Below are 15,054 nucleotides of genomic sequence, written 5' to 3'. Positions count from 1 at the left end.
TTCTGAGACAGGCTTGAATGTCTAGTTGAAGGAAAAGAGCCTCAGTGACCTCTACAGCCTCAAGGTTTCTCTCTCTGTGGTGTTCTTTGTTTTGATCTCTTTGCTGCAGTGAGGACTGTGATGAGCATCCACCTTTCCTCTGAATGTTTTCTTTTCATGTCCTTGCGTTATTGAAGAAGTTCCTCCACTGATGAGGGGCAGGCCAGCTTTTCTCCGCTCAGCTCGCAGGAGTTCATAGCCTCAGCTTTCTGAAGCACGTTCTTCAGCTCCTCAGTTTCCAGGAGCGTGGCCTTGTGGTCCCTCAGCTGAGATCCGGCCTCCTCGACTCTGGAAAGGAACCCTGATCTCACCTGGATGGATGTTAGAGAGGTCGTTGCTCAAACCGGCTGTGAGTCATCCGTCCTCCAATGTGTGGGATTCAATCGCTAAAAACACCCGGCATGTGTAACACTGTTTTAAATGTTTGTCTGCAGAGTTCTTGCACTGTTCTTAAAGTCAAATGCAATGCTTTTGAATCAAAACCTTAAAAGTTTTTATTTTGAGACCCAAAAAAGGGACACTGTCCTCACATTTGTCACGTGAAGAACACACAGCGCCTCCGGCCTTCGTGTTTCAGGTGGAGACATAAAACTGCTCAATGCCAATTGTTGTGAGAAGGTCAGAAGAAGCTTCAGGTGTGCTACGTGCAAACAGTGCGGGAATTAGCATAGCCTGACTAGTTTTCACTGCATACCTCTGGTATTTTTCAGGTTTCATGTGGGACTCGACACTTTTGACCCCCAATTACATCTCGCTTCATTTCTTGCCGACACCAAACACCTCTGAGACTTATCTTCCTTCAACCGTTGTCAGCAAACTTCACCAACGTCAACAAGCATCTTACCTTCGCGACTCATCCCTAGCTTGTTAGCTAGCTAGCAATGACTGACAATAACAAAAAAGGTGACAAAAGGTAAAGATAAAGGTTCATTAATTTGTCATTTTACAACACTAGGGTTGTTAAATAGTTTAGACAAAGTCAAGCAGGTAGCCTAATGTACTGTAAACTGTAAAAACTTCTATTATTGTCTCTCCCTAAGCTAATCAAACAGATACATGCTGGTGGTTTGCTTGACAATATTCCCATCAGCCTTAAACGCACCATCTGCAAATTAAACTGTAAATGATATCTGTACCTGAGTAATTCTTGATTCTTTTTAAGGAGCTGTGGGAACCGTTGTCAGTAAAGACCTTTGGCTCTCCGAGTTGAAGTTGCGGTCTTTACAACTGTAGAACATAACATGTCGTAACAGATAGATAACATACCGGGTCTTTTGGGTTGTACTGAATGGTGTACTCTATCTGTCCGTTGGGTCCGTCGTCGATGTCTGTCGCCCCGTTGTTCCCCCAGAAACCAGAGAAGATGGTGGTTCCTACCGGCGTCAGCTGGAAACAAACACAGTCAGACAATTTCAGTCACTTTGTCTACAAGTTTGCACAATGATACCAAACACTTTCACACTTTGTAGCACTGACATCGGACGGCTCCTTGTGTCTTGTATTGTCGTGTCTTGTCTTCCTGACAATGTCATGCAAACATCTACTGTCAGTACTTGGCAGAGATGAGGGAGGGACCCATTAAAAAACACTACGCGTCTGGCCTTAAGAAATTTTGATCCCCCACTGTCTCTTCAAAACAAACAGAAAATGATTTGCAGTTTTATGTTTATTGTGCTCGAATGGGGTTTGAAAAGGAAGATCAGCTTGCAGCTGTTTGTGTGCTTTAATTTGCTCTGGAAATAAAAACAGGCGGCATGGTTTGTCAAACTTTCTGTCTGTCTGTAGTCTGCGCCCCAGTCTTTCTCTCTGTCACCACTGTGAATGTTTGTTACACCTCATTGCCCCATCAAATAGAAATTTTTAGATAAAAGCGGGGCATCGGGTGACAGGAAATCATGTCGGGTATGTTAAGAGTGCTTGTCACTCTCAGAGCAAAAACAAGTGCAGATATCTTTATTTTGCTGTTTGATTTCAGTGAAGAATAATAAGAGCGCATAAAAGCAGAAACAGATTGGTGAAACAGATAATGCCTCATTGTCACAACAGAGACAGCAAAGACCAAAAAGGTGTCGTAGTATGACACCTACCCTTAATTATCTTGGCATTAATTATGTCACAAACAATTCAGTCAATCCAATATGTCACAATGTTGTTAGTGAACTTCTTGATATATTCTTACTTTGAGCACGATTTACCAGTTTAGCTATAAAGGGCATTAATATTATTAATTAGTAAGAGATAGCTCAATCAAGCTTAAAGCAAGCTTTAATGAGCCGATGTCGAAAAACAAAAAAATCCAAAAGTGCGAACAATGAAATGGTTAGGTGACGAAAACTGGCAACAAAAAAAACAGGCAAGGGAAATTACATAGTAATAAAAAACTGAGGAAAACATGAAAACCACAATGAACAAATCATGAACATAGGCAACACACAAGAGCTGGGTTAAAACAAATGCTATCACAAAGAGCAAAACAAAATTATGTTAGTATGTTAATATATATATATTTTTAACTTTAAGGAGATTTTTACGGTGTAATTCTTCCTTTTTTGGGATAAACTAGCAGGAAAACCCAACTTAAAAAACAAAAAAGTAGCCTAATTATGTATAGTACATACCTACTGTGCATTAGATGTAGTCAGTGGCCTAAAATGTACATATAAAGTGTAAATAAATGCCGAGTGATTTTGGCTTTCACGTGTGCTTTAACCTGCAGTTTAATATCCACTGTACACGTGCAACAAGAGACAAGAGAAGCCAGATATTCAGGGTGATGTTAAGTTTGATTTTCACCGGGAGAAAGTCTAACCTGCAAGTTAAACACTTGCCAAAGTACATGAAAGAAAAAAAACTTTGCCAGCCATAAATTGCCGTGGTGTGTTTTCAGTGATTATGTGTCAAAACAGAAGTCTAATCTCCCGACGGCACGAGAAACATTTGAGATTAAGTTTAATTTAGCTGCTGCTCCAATGATTTGTTACATCATTTCCCTCAACAGGGTTATCTCTGCCTCCCACTGATACAACAATGGTCTTCAGAACATCTCACGCTGTCACTTTGCCACTTCTCGATACGGCTCTAATGAAACAACTCCAGACTCTGGCACCAGTGCCAACTCATGAAATCAGCCACAAGGATCACCTTGTCCCCGGAAACTATCGCTGTGAACACATAAATTGTGTCCTCGTCCTTATAAATAACCATACTGCCTCTCCTAATTTGTTGGCCGCCATTTCTTACACTCAATAATTGCTAGTAATGGACAACTAAAAGCAGGTTTGATGGAAATGAAGCTGGATGAACTCCTCAGTCACTCTCTAAATATTAAATTTAAAGCATTAGGATGAAGTTCTGGGGGCAACAGAAGTGAATTAGACAATAGCTGTCTGTCTAATGAGCAGACCTGCACTGAAATCTTAATTATTGCCCATGTCAGAATAAATGTATTCACTTTTTTGAAAATTATTACCGGCACATTTACCTTGGCCTGGAACAGGAATCAATTTATAGGGTTTTTTACGATGCATCTCCTAAATTGTATGGTGGTCGCTGAGGTGAACGGAGGAGAATTATTTTAGAAGGAGTAATGAGAAACTGGAGACCTGTAAGAGGTGGCTGGGTGGAGGAGGAGGAGGAGGAGGAGGAGGAGGAGGAGGAGGAGGAGGAGGAGGAGGAGGAGGAGGAGGAGGAGGATAGACATCCAGAAATATATAGAGTGTGGCAGCGGAAAGGTGGAGAGGTTGAGAAATGGTGGCATAATGAAAGCTGGGAGTGGTGAAGGGGGCATGGGAGTCTGGGGGGGAGAGGAGAGGGGAGGGAGAGCTGCAAAAACAGAGAAGAGAGAGGCCAAGAGAGAGAGGATGAGAAGACAGATTGAGTTGGACAGGCTGTGGAAGACTGTATAATGAGATATTCTACTGGGTACGCCTCGGTCTGTGCTGGCAGCAGGCTACATGTATCCTTGTCCAGTTTAAGTTTGAACCTCTTCTCGTTAAATTCCGCTCCCCCCAGAACTACGAAGGACACGCTCATTGTGGGATTGGCATCTTAAAAGACTATTCAGGGGGCCTCAGGAAAACAGATCTGGATCCTTTCCTCGACTGCCCAAAAAGCCGAGGAAAGGATGGCGGTTTCAAATTGAAATGCATTGCAGTATGCAGCTACGCAAGGGGACATTTCTGAGTGCAGGTCGTTGCTGCATTGTTAGCCTCACGCCTGACCCCCGGAGCAGCATGGGGAGTAGCTCAGTACAGTACAACTGATCTGTTGTACTCCTGCTGAACTGGCCCTACACTGCCAGAATATGATATAGGCATTCGACATTTCTGCGAAAGACGTACACGGACAAATTTGTCATCATATCAACATGTATGTGACCTGACTATCACGCTGGGAGGTGGAAGGGTTGGTGGTTGTGTTGCAGCGAGGTGAGACGGATATTCTGACTCCATGTTGGGACATTTTTTCCAACTGGGAAAATTTATATGAATTCCCTTTCAAGTCATAACAATAACTTGGACAGTTGGAGAAAACTTTGGGTAGAAGAGTTGCTGAGTTCACGTCATAGGATGCTGAAACATGGCGGACAAAGGTAAACATTGGGTTGATTGTAAGAAACTTTCACCAAAGTCATAAATTGTATGATCATTGTGTTGTTTCCTTTGTGCTTCCTTGCCACTCAAATACTGGAAACTCTAAACAATAAAATGCAAAACAACTTCTTTTTAGTGTCCGTGTTGCTCCCACATTCCAACATGACGCACACGAACACACTGAAGTCGGAAGAACGACTTCCCAACTTGGGAAGAGGGATCATCTGAGGAGCAGAGGAATGCATGAGTGGCAACAAAACCGGATATTTTTGACGAAGCGTTTGGACGATTTCCAGCCGTGTTAGAACCAGGTAGGTCAAATCATGATATTTCCCTAACCGGGTGTTTTTTGTGCCTAAACCTAAATCAGACCATGAGTACATCATTGTGACAACATAAAATAAAAAAAATGTAAACTAAAAAAACATAAAGGTGCCACATAAAGAAATTTTAACACATCTCTGGTTTGCAGAAAAACCCACAGTGCCAACATTTTTTCCGGCAGTTGGGTCTGGAGTGGACTGTAGTCTCAGACCCATGAGTGCTGTACCTGCCACTGTGAAAGACAGCAGCACTGCAGGATAAGTGCAATAAATGGCTGCTGATTTAGGTGAAAGGCTGTAAAGTATTTCCACCACACTGAGTTTTATGACGTTTCCTTTTACTTCACTAGATCTCTGTGAGAGACAGAGGGTGTGTGTGTTTGTCACTGTGTATGTGTTTACCTCACTGACGGCAACGTAGTATCTCGGCTGTTGAAAACTCGGTGCGTTGTCGTTGCGGTCTCGAACAACGATGCGGACTTCGTGTAAAATCACAGTTCCTACCAGCTCATTGGTACACTGAACCTGCACCACAATGGACTGAATGTACGAGGGCGGCTGGCAAAGGAAAAGAAAAAAAAACAGAGGGAAAGGATATATGGTTAAAAACTACAAGTGTACAGTAATGATAAAAAATTAAAGAAAATAAAAACTATAACACGGATGACTGCCAGCATCTTTATGTTGCACTTTTTTGTGCCAAGTCAGACTCTCAAGAACTTCTGCTGGATTACTTTATAGAGAAAAACAGCAGGAGTCTGGTTGCTTTCCAGTTGAGATGAAGCTAAAACTTTTTCCTCTCAAAAGCAAATGCTGGAGAAAGCCAGACAGCCGTGCCATATTTATCCTCTGTAGTGTTAGTGAAAAAGGAAAAAATAGGACCAAACAAACCAGGAGGTATTACCTCCATCTGCTGAAACACTACACTCAATGTGCTTTTAATTTGAAAAACAGTAGTGGTGTCATGTTATCGTGTGACACTCATGAGCCATTAAGATTTCAATTTCTATCTTTCTGACATTGACGAGCCAAATCAAGAAGAGCAAAATAGAGCATAAAGGAGAAGACCCTGCAAATATAAAATAAAGTTTGTCATAATAGACAAGACTAAAATAAAAAAGTGAAGTTGCCTTACATCTCTATCCAGAACCCGTCCGGTGCTGTTGAGGTAAAGGGCTTGTTTCGAAGGGTCAAGGATCACCCAGTGGTCGTAGTTATCCCTTAGGGACAGAGAGATGGTACGATCCGGACCCTCAGCCATGCCATTTATCTGCATGTTCTCCACCAGTAACGTTCCTGGGAATACAATAAAAACACTCATGAAAGGACAGCTCCAGGAAATAGATTATGATTCGAGTAACTTCTGCAGAGAAATGTTATTGGACTTTATTAGTTAAAGAAAAGGAAATAGAAGAGGACTCTTTGCTTTTCTTGTGTCCTCAATTAATCATATCTGGGAATTATGGTTAGGTTGAAGCCAAGGTCAATTAGATGGAGAAGCACACAGGCGGAAAGGCAGAGAGAGTAAAAAGCATGTGGAACTCTGCAAAATTAAATTAATTATGGCAGATACAATTTGGGGCCTATTCTGTTTGACTTCTGTATAGCACTACCTGGAAGACCAACTGGAACACATTTTAGAGAAAGATGCTGGGATACAGCAAATGCTTTAATGAGTTCAACGCTTTCATCTGCATGATTTTTCACAAGAAAACCCTCAAAAGGAATAAAAGTAAACATTTTAATAAGGCAGTCAGCACGGATGGCAGACATCTTCCATTTAACACAATCAACCGTGGGCGAAGAAGCAATTTGAAAGAAACAGAAAAGGAGAGGCACAGAAATATAAACAGCAAGATGAGACATGATTTAAATAGAAGCTGTCAGATTTATATTTTCAAGAGTTGCATGCTACATCTCAATCAACACAAAAGACAGGAAGGAGGTAGAGCAGAGGAGGGTAAGTTTTTCAGAGAAGGTAAGTTTCAAGAGAAATCAGAATGAGGGATTCATAGAAACATCCTGACCTCACTGGTGATTGACACTGTTAATAAAGACAAAGCGCTGCTGCCAAACAACAAAGTTCTGAAATTGTTTGCATTGATATCTTCAAATAAACAGTTTATTTGTAGCACCTCTATTCACCCTCTTTCTGATCACTCCATTTTTGCGCCTGTCCCTTAAAGCCTAAGTTTGCTTTGATTGGTCGGCTGTCACAAGCCTGAGCACGCACCGCCCAATGTGTTTCCGCATCAGCGTGTCTGTCATGTAGTTGTGACATCGCAATCTTATGGAAGTTCTGAGGGCTCGTTTAAAGGAAAACTTTTCTAAATACATGTGTGCATTTCTCCGAGGATTGAGTGTTTTGATACTTGCACAGTATTTACTTTAACGTGGAAATCACTCTTTATATGATATGGGACCTTTAAGATTTTTTAATTTATACTTGATAAAGTTCACATGCTAATTTGTGTGTTTAATCAGTTTCATAAACTAACGCATGCTTTTCTGGATGTAAATACAGCAGCATACCCCATCAGGGGTCATTTTAATCTGTGAGGACAGGAAAAGAAAGCACCTGAGAAGCGAAAACTTTAATCGCTCGACTCTGCTCCAAATACTTTCGAGACCCATTACCGTGCTGCATTATTAATCAAAAACAACCATCGTGAGCGAGAACAAAACTTTCCTTCGGCACATTGTTACTACACGTTGCAGATTTTCAGCCTAAAACACGGATTTCTGCATGTTTACATGCATACGACGTTGGTTTGTAAGTGGAGAAAGAGATTAGTAAAGAATTTAACTTGGCATCTGCCCTTTAACAGATAATATCACACATAGATCAGTACTGACAAACAAATAAACAAACTGGCATTGAGGCTGCTTGTCCTCTAGACTGTCACCAATGACACAACAAAACCACAGTGTGTGTGTGTGTGTGTGTGTGTAAGTGTGTGAGAGAGAGAGAGACAGAGAGATTGGCAAAGGCAGATGAGAAAGAGTAAAAAAAATAAAGACAGATTTAAAAAGTTGAGGACTGTGTTTGTGTGTGTGTGTGTGTGTGTGTGCGTGCGTGCATGTGCGTACGCATGCTCGTAAACTTCACACTTTCCCTCCACGTGCGCGCACACATAGAACAACACTTGGCGCTGACTGATCTCGTGTCTGATCTGCCAGACATAAAATTGGGTCATGGCCTTCTGTGCTACCATGGAAACCGTGTCAAACGCCTTGCTGTGATTCGCTGATGTTAAATAAACGGGGAAATTTAATGAAATTGGTTTCTTTCTATGAGAAGCAGGAGAGAAAATGGAATCCGTTAAGGGAGTTTCATCCCTTTCCATCTTCTGGCTTCCTCTCTCCTGGTTTTCTGCTTCCGTCTTGTAAAATGATTTTCTTTTTTTTTTTAAAAGTACAGGCAAAGAAGACAGATAGTGCCTACACCTTGTCTGACTGTTTCTAATTTAATTCCTTGGACCATCTAATACAAATGGGCTCTTTTTCGCAGTGACCTCACCTCATAGGAAGTGTGACTGACTACAGCACTCAGCCACACCTGATTAGATTGACCTATGTGTTAAAGCATACAGGCAGAACGGCGTGCGGCAACACGGAGAGCTGAGGGAAGGATGTGTCCGAGAAACGAACGCACAGAGAGCAATTGGAGGGCAAGAAAAAATGAGGGAGATAGCGGAGGAGAGTGGGGTGAGGAAGATTGGGTTGACTGAGAGGCTGATAGGAAGAAAGAGTAAAGGGAATATCAAGAGAAAATGAGCATTGTGGCGGCGCATTAATAGAATTTTTACAGGACATTAGCTTAACTGAATGTGCTCGGGTGTCAGCCAGGTACACGAGGCATGGACTGAAAAGTACTCATCACATCTGCCTGCTATGTTGGCTCTTGGCAGTGTGGGCGGGGGTGAAAGAGGGATTCGAGGCAAATACCAATATACAATAGAACTACAGAAGTAATGTAGTGAACGTACGCCCACATATCTGTCATTTGACCTGAGATAATTTAACCACAAAAATGAATTCACTGTCTGAGGTTAGGTCACTGCAAATGAAACAGCTATGATCGATACCTTTATACATCAACAATGTATCAGGACTACTTGGAGGTGAGGGGTCACCTATACTGGTCAACGCTCGATCAATTACCGCCCGCCTCTGCAGTTTCCATCAGCTGGACAGAGACGTACAGCAACTCTCAGGTCTTTGTTTTGCTTTTCCAGCCTTAACTACTTTTGTTAATTGTGATTGTTTGACTGCTTCGAGAGGAAAAGCTCTTAAAACCACACTGTGTACATACTCATTATTCCTTGTCAGTCACAAGGTAGCCACGCCACAAAGCACACCTGCCATATCATCTGTTTTACTCTAAATGGGGCCATAATTTATTAAATGAACATCATGTTGTACTAGTGATTGAGACCATGAACTCATTAGGAAACAGCTTTTTTCTCCACGTGTTTCCCTGGTTTGTTTAATTGTTCACTTGTGGATTTCTGTTCGGTGCTTGAGTTTTCACTGCTTTGCTTTTATGGCCTTTACTGTGCCTACCTGTGTTGGTTCCCCTTTGACCTTTGACCTTTGGATTATCCGAGTTTGGATTTGGATTTCAGCTTTATGTAATGTTACCTGCCTGCCTGTCTGTGTGTGTGTGTTGTGTTTGGGTCCTGTTTTGATTAAGTAAGACAGAAATATGCTTATTCGCTTTCTTGCTGGGAGATGGAGGAGAAGATCCCTACTGCTTTATGTGTGAGTTGGGCAAATGTGAAGCTAGCACCAGCAGTTGATTAGCTTAGCTTGGTAGCTACAAAATGCAGGTTTCAAACCCAGAAGCTTTGCCCACATCTTAGACGGACAATGGTGATAATGACTCAGTGTTTTGATCAGAACATATTTTACACTGGCCCCAAGTGGACAAAAATCTGTAATTCATATCAGCCATCTGACGAAAACAAGTGCCACTACATCCACTGCCTCCCGTGTTGTCTTGTCACCAGTTTCTCAAGAGGGCTGAAAAGAAGAAAGCTCATAAAATGAGCCACAGAAAAAATTATCTAGGTACAAGGCTTCTAACAGCACACTAAATTATAGATTTAGTCTTTCCATTTCATCGAGTCTGGGAGGAGGTTAATTAATGTTTTGTGTTCGCAAAACATGCGGTAGAGGCTTACTGATAACCCGTCCACTGTGGGTGAAGGGTTTCCACCGGCTAAGCAACACTGAGGCTCATCTTCAATCAAATGACAGAAATACCAAGCCAGGCACATCCACCAAATTAAATTAGAATATGTACAGTGTATGTTGGGAATGAATATTTTAGAAATGCCGGCGGCAGTCCTGTTTTTCATTTCATCTGAAAATTGTAGTTAAAGGTAGAAAAAAAAAAAAACAGAAGGCGAACAAGGAGCCTCAGGTGTGTTTACCAGAAAAGAGGGAAGGAATTTGTACCTTATCTTGTCACTGGTGCTTTAGGCAGCCCTAATTTAGTCTTCATGGCCAGATTCAGGATTTTCTGTTTTGTTCGTGCACACGTGTCATAAAAATATGAAGACATTATTTGTTTTTTTGTATTTCCATGATTACCTTAACCCTAATATAGACTTAAGATTGTAAAACAACTTCAGTAAGTATATTTTGCTGCTGGAACTAATAGCTGGGACACTTTTCCATCCGTGTATGGAATAATAAATATTTATTTGGCTTCAGGACTCCTACAGCATTTTCAGCGTCATGCTAGATTATCATTTACAGCAGTAGCCTAATAATGTTAGAGCAGTGAGCGAAGATGATTGCATACAATTATGTGCAATTTTTATGGTGATATAACATGTATCATCTGCAAAATGATACATTTAATGCATCAGGGGGTGCTATTGTGTACATTATGGTATTGTGAAGAGCCCTGCTGAAGCAGAGACGCTAAAATCTCTGTGCATGTATGTGTGTGTGTGTGTGCACCACTCCCACACCTACCCACTCATTCTAATCACCCTTTTACTGAATATTATTAAAATCACATGCCTAATTTCAATATTATCTCCTTATATGGTATTTTCCTGAGGGAAAATTCCCTAACTTCTATCTTGTTACTCTACTTCTCTCCCACCACTCTGCCTCTTTTCATTCCTCGAGTCTCTCTCCCCTTTGCCAACACAAACCCAAGATAATCACCCTAAAGCGAGCTTCTCTATTAAATCTGTAACACTCTCTCACAGCCACAGAGCAATACATGGCATTATGCATACAAAGCATTCCAATGCTAAATTATTTTCAACAGCCCTGTTAGGAAGATTACTGCACAAACACACACTTGTACTTATGGTAGGTACACAATGAGCAAATCCGCACAAAGATAGACAAACCATGCAATGCACATATTCTTGCTAGGCAATAAGATGCACACACATGTTGGTTTAACATCATCCAATTGCAAACCACTCTTCTTTTTCTTTATGCACAGGAGTCAACCAATTAGAACATCTTGATTTAAAGCAACCTTAACTATTTTGGAAATATGTCATTTCCACTGGCTGTGTGTCTTCAAAATCTTATTTTTGTCCCCCCGACTTTCCCAGTTTCAGCCTGACTTTTTCACTTGAGTCTCTCTAAACAATATCCTCTCACTGTCTGGCCGTCGAAATCCAGAGAGAGGAGGCAATAAAAATGTTGATATGGTCATCTGAGAAGCCTCATATTATGTGCACTCACAGCATTAGGCTCCACAGCAGCGCCGAGTGATTTGCCAACTTTATATTGACTTGGGTTGCACATCCCAGGCTACTGCCTAAACCTCCGGTAAGCACGTGTTGTAATAGCAGCAATTCTTTGTCATACACTTATTATCCTGTAAATAGGCAAGAATTAACACATCATTAATTAGACTACCATTTGTTTGAAGTGCGTGGTGTGACAAATTTCATTTTAATGTGTTATTTTCTGGATTGATATGTAAAATGTCAGAAATACTGCAGCGCTCACCATTCGCATAAATTGTTTTACTTTTTGAAAGACTTTCTACCTTTTGTGTATCCAACGCTTCTGAAACCAAACTAATCCCTTGTGTCAATGTTAAATTAGCTTAAAATATTGCATTTACATATTTATACAAGTTATTTAATTCAAACAACTAGGCACTGAAAAAATGTGTTTCTGAAAGGATGCACCTCCCCAGTTTTTGGTTTGGTTCGTGTTGAACTTAAGTCATACAGTCCCAACGTTGATTACCAAATTGATTACCATGGGTTACTGGCTTTCATCAGAGCATCATTATTGCTTGGAGATTACTCAAGTTTGTCATGAAGGCCTGTGCGTGTGCTACCTATTAACCTTTGCATTGAAACACTGAGAAACATGGAACATTTCTCATGTACGGTCAGCATGGGTGGATGATTGGAAACTCAAGTCCTCCACGTATTTACCAGTCCCAGGCCAATGTGCACATCCAGTAAGCACTCTTATGAATGAAGAATGTGCTATAAGAACACAGTAGAAATGGAAAATGGGACATATAAGAGGACGGATAGCTTAATAGGATGCATTAAGCCATCAACGGATACAGACATGCCGGCTGGGTAGATGGAAGGCACGGCTCTCCTCTCTGTCTGGTGTTGCTATGCTAATCTCTGTTTATGTCAGTTAGGATTACAGTGCTGAGGACTTACAATTTAAAACTTTGTTGAAAAGCAGACATGGCAAACATTATGACAGGTTAGTAATCTAAAGGCTGGAGATAAGGTGATTTAACCACACAGACCAGCTTGTCTGCGTACAGTTCACCTTCCCCCGAAAGATTTAATGGCCTTCATCGAGGCCAACATAAGCTTTAATTTACTTGTGACCAAAGTAGGGATTAAACTCATCAATTAAATTGTGATACCTCCACGAAAAACCTCCTCTGAGCATCATATACACACACACACAAGCCTGCACTTTAACACACTTCTAAGGAGACTCTAGGACTGTGTTTGTTTATACTTTCTGCAGTCTAAATGGCGCAGCCATCAAACCAGGAACCACTAATTAGCTAAGAATGTCTTTGAGCTAACAGTATGAGCCAACTCCGGAAACAAAAACACAGTTTCCTTTGGTGTTCAGATAAAAAGGTGTCTGAGAACTCAGGCAGCCTTATTTTTGTTTATCCATGTGGGTTCAAGGCGGCAGAAGAGAAGCAAAGAGTTCTCAAACATTCAAATCAGGAGTTTATTACAGATAAATGTCCAGCAGCCGTCATCTTTGTCTAACTTTAGCATCTTTTGCAAAACAACCACTTGACACACAACGTCAGTGTCTGGGAAACCAAGATAATTGATTATAAATACTAAAAACAATCTCTGGGTAAAATTGACTAAATCATTACAACTCCTCTCAAACTCTTCCTTTAAGCACACCTTATTAAAAACTGGCACAATTCTGTGACATGCACACATAGAAAGATACAAGGACACTCATATATTTTGTTGTTTGTGCTCATACACCGTGATTTAGCACAAAGTGAATGACCTAACGTCTCTTCTAGCGGGAGAGGGATCAGACTCCAGCTATGACACAGTTGGCGTTGAGCTCATGAATATTAATGAGAGCAGGTTACATGCCATGCCAATCAGCGTCTGCTGAAAAGGTCAAGATCATCCAACAGTGTTTGTTTAACAACCGGTAAAGGGTGATGACTATCTTAAAAAACACTTCTAAGGGGTCATACTCAGGGTTACTGAGAAGCAAAACAAAAGAATACTTTACCGTTGGGGCTTTCTTCATCTATGGCAACGATGGTGGCAGGAGGACCCGATCGAGACAGTTTACATTCTGGGAGGGTGAGAAAAAGGGAAAACTTAGAGTTAAGATTGGTTTCGTCCGTAGTTTCACTGCTTTCTATCCGCTGTAGAAAAGCTTGTGAAGCATGTGGATGATTTCACTTGATTAATGTTAGTATTCAGAAGGACTTAAAATGGTTGTATGAGAGGCAACGGCACAGTGCAGAAAGTAATAATGGTGTAATTGGATAAGGAAAGGACTGAGGTAAGGGGTCAGAAAAAGGAAGTAAAGTAAAAAACTAAATAAGAGTAAACAACATTGCTAAGAGATGCTGTGAGGACAACAGCGATAAATACACAGGCGTAAGTTAGGGGTTAGCTTGGTAGAGCGGATCTAGAGCTTATTAACCCCATTGTTCTCTCTACACTGAGGAAGCAGGCAGAGGAATCATATAATTGGAATGAAATGTAGTAGAAAAAGGGGTGAGGTAAGGGAGGCGAGACATGACAGTGAGGAGAGACTAGTGCCCATTTTTTTCCCCAGCAGTAATGACAGACGTAACCCCGCCCCCACTCAACCATCTCTGCAAGGTTAGCCGAGGTTAATAAACTAGCACCATGCTTGAACACACAGTTAACAGAGGAAGAGAAAGGACATAGTTCTTACCCTCGTATTGCCAATCTGCAGTTTGAGACAGCCACATCCCACCAGGAAGGAGATGAGAAGAGAAGAGAAGGAAGGTCGGAGCCAAGGAAGAGGGAAAAAAGAGAAGAACACATGAAAGACAAGAATGAAACGTCAGAGACAAGCAAAGCGAGAAGTTTTGAAAAAGTTGACGAGCACAAGAAAATAAAAGGCACGGAACCCAGAACTTGAAAAACAGCATTAACATTCAAGGATGCGTACAAGGACACACACCAACTACACAAGCAAAAGTTAGCGCCAAAGTCCGACAAAACTCAACGGATGCCGTTCACCATGGCTACTCGGGCGAAATCTTTGAATACATTAATTCAGCAAATTGCATATGCATAGACAGAGAAAGTGCCTCCATACAAACACCTTGGTATCTGGCTAGACAATAATCTTCACTCCAAGCATTACATTAAAAAACTAAATGCAAATTTGAGAGAACAAGTCTTGGTGCAGAAATAAGAATTGCTCCCCTGTTTACCAGACTGAAATTAATTACTGAAATGTGGTTCAATAAATTAGAATGTGAAATTATATATTCTAATCTGTTTTGGATTATGGAGATGTAATGCATTGAAATCCCCACTGCTGACCACCACTAAGCCCAGTCAGGACAATGCGAGATGGCTGCCAATCAAGAG

At 41.2% G+C, this 15,054-nt stretch overlaps 1 protein-coding gene across 1 annotated transcript in view; it reads right to left on the bottom strand.

The window, feature by feature from the left end:
• Positions 1-15,054, bottom strand: part of LOC141015507 (protocadherin-15-like) — a 169,969-nt gene that overhangs the window by 137,683 nt on the left and 17,232 nt on the right. The window contains exons 2-6 of the mRNA XM_073489602.1: positions 14,387-14,401; positions 13,706-13,771; positions 6,090-6,250; positions 5,357-5,512; positions 1,306-1,425 (exon numbers count right to left, since the gene is read on the bottom strand). Of these exons, the coding sequence (XP_073345703.1) occupies positions 1,306-1,425; positions 5,357-5,512; positions 6,090-6,250; positions 13,706-13,771; positions 14,387-14,401 (518 nt within the window). The remainder of the gene's footprint in view (positions 1-1,305; positions 1,426-5,356; positions 5,513-6,089; positions 6,251-13,705; positions 13,772-14,386; positions 14,402-15,054) is intronic.

This window comes from Pagrus major, chromosome 20, assembly GCF_040436345.1.
Source record: "Pagrus major chromosome 20, Pma_NU_1.0".
Lineage (NCBI taxonomy): Eukaryota > Metazoa > Chordata > Actinopteri > Spariformes > Sparidae > Pagrus > Pagrus major.
Note: the sequence above shows the minus strand (reverse complement) of the source record. Positions and strands in the feature narration are given on the sequence as shown.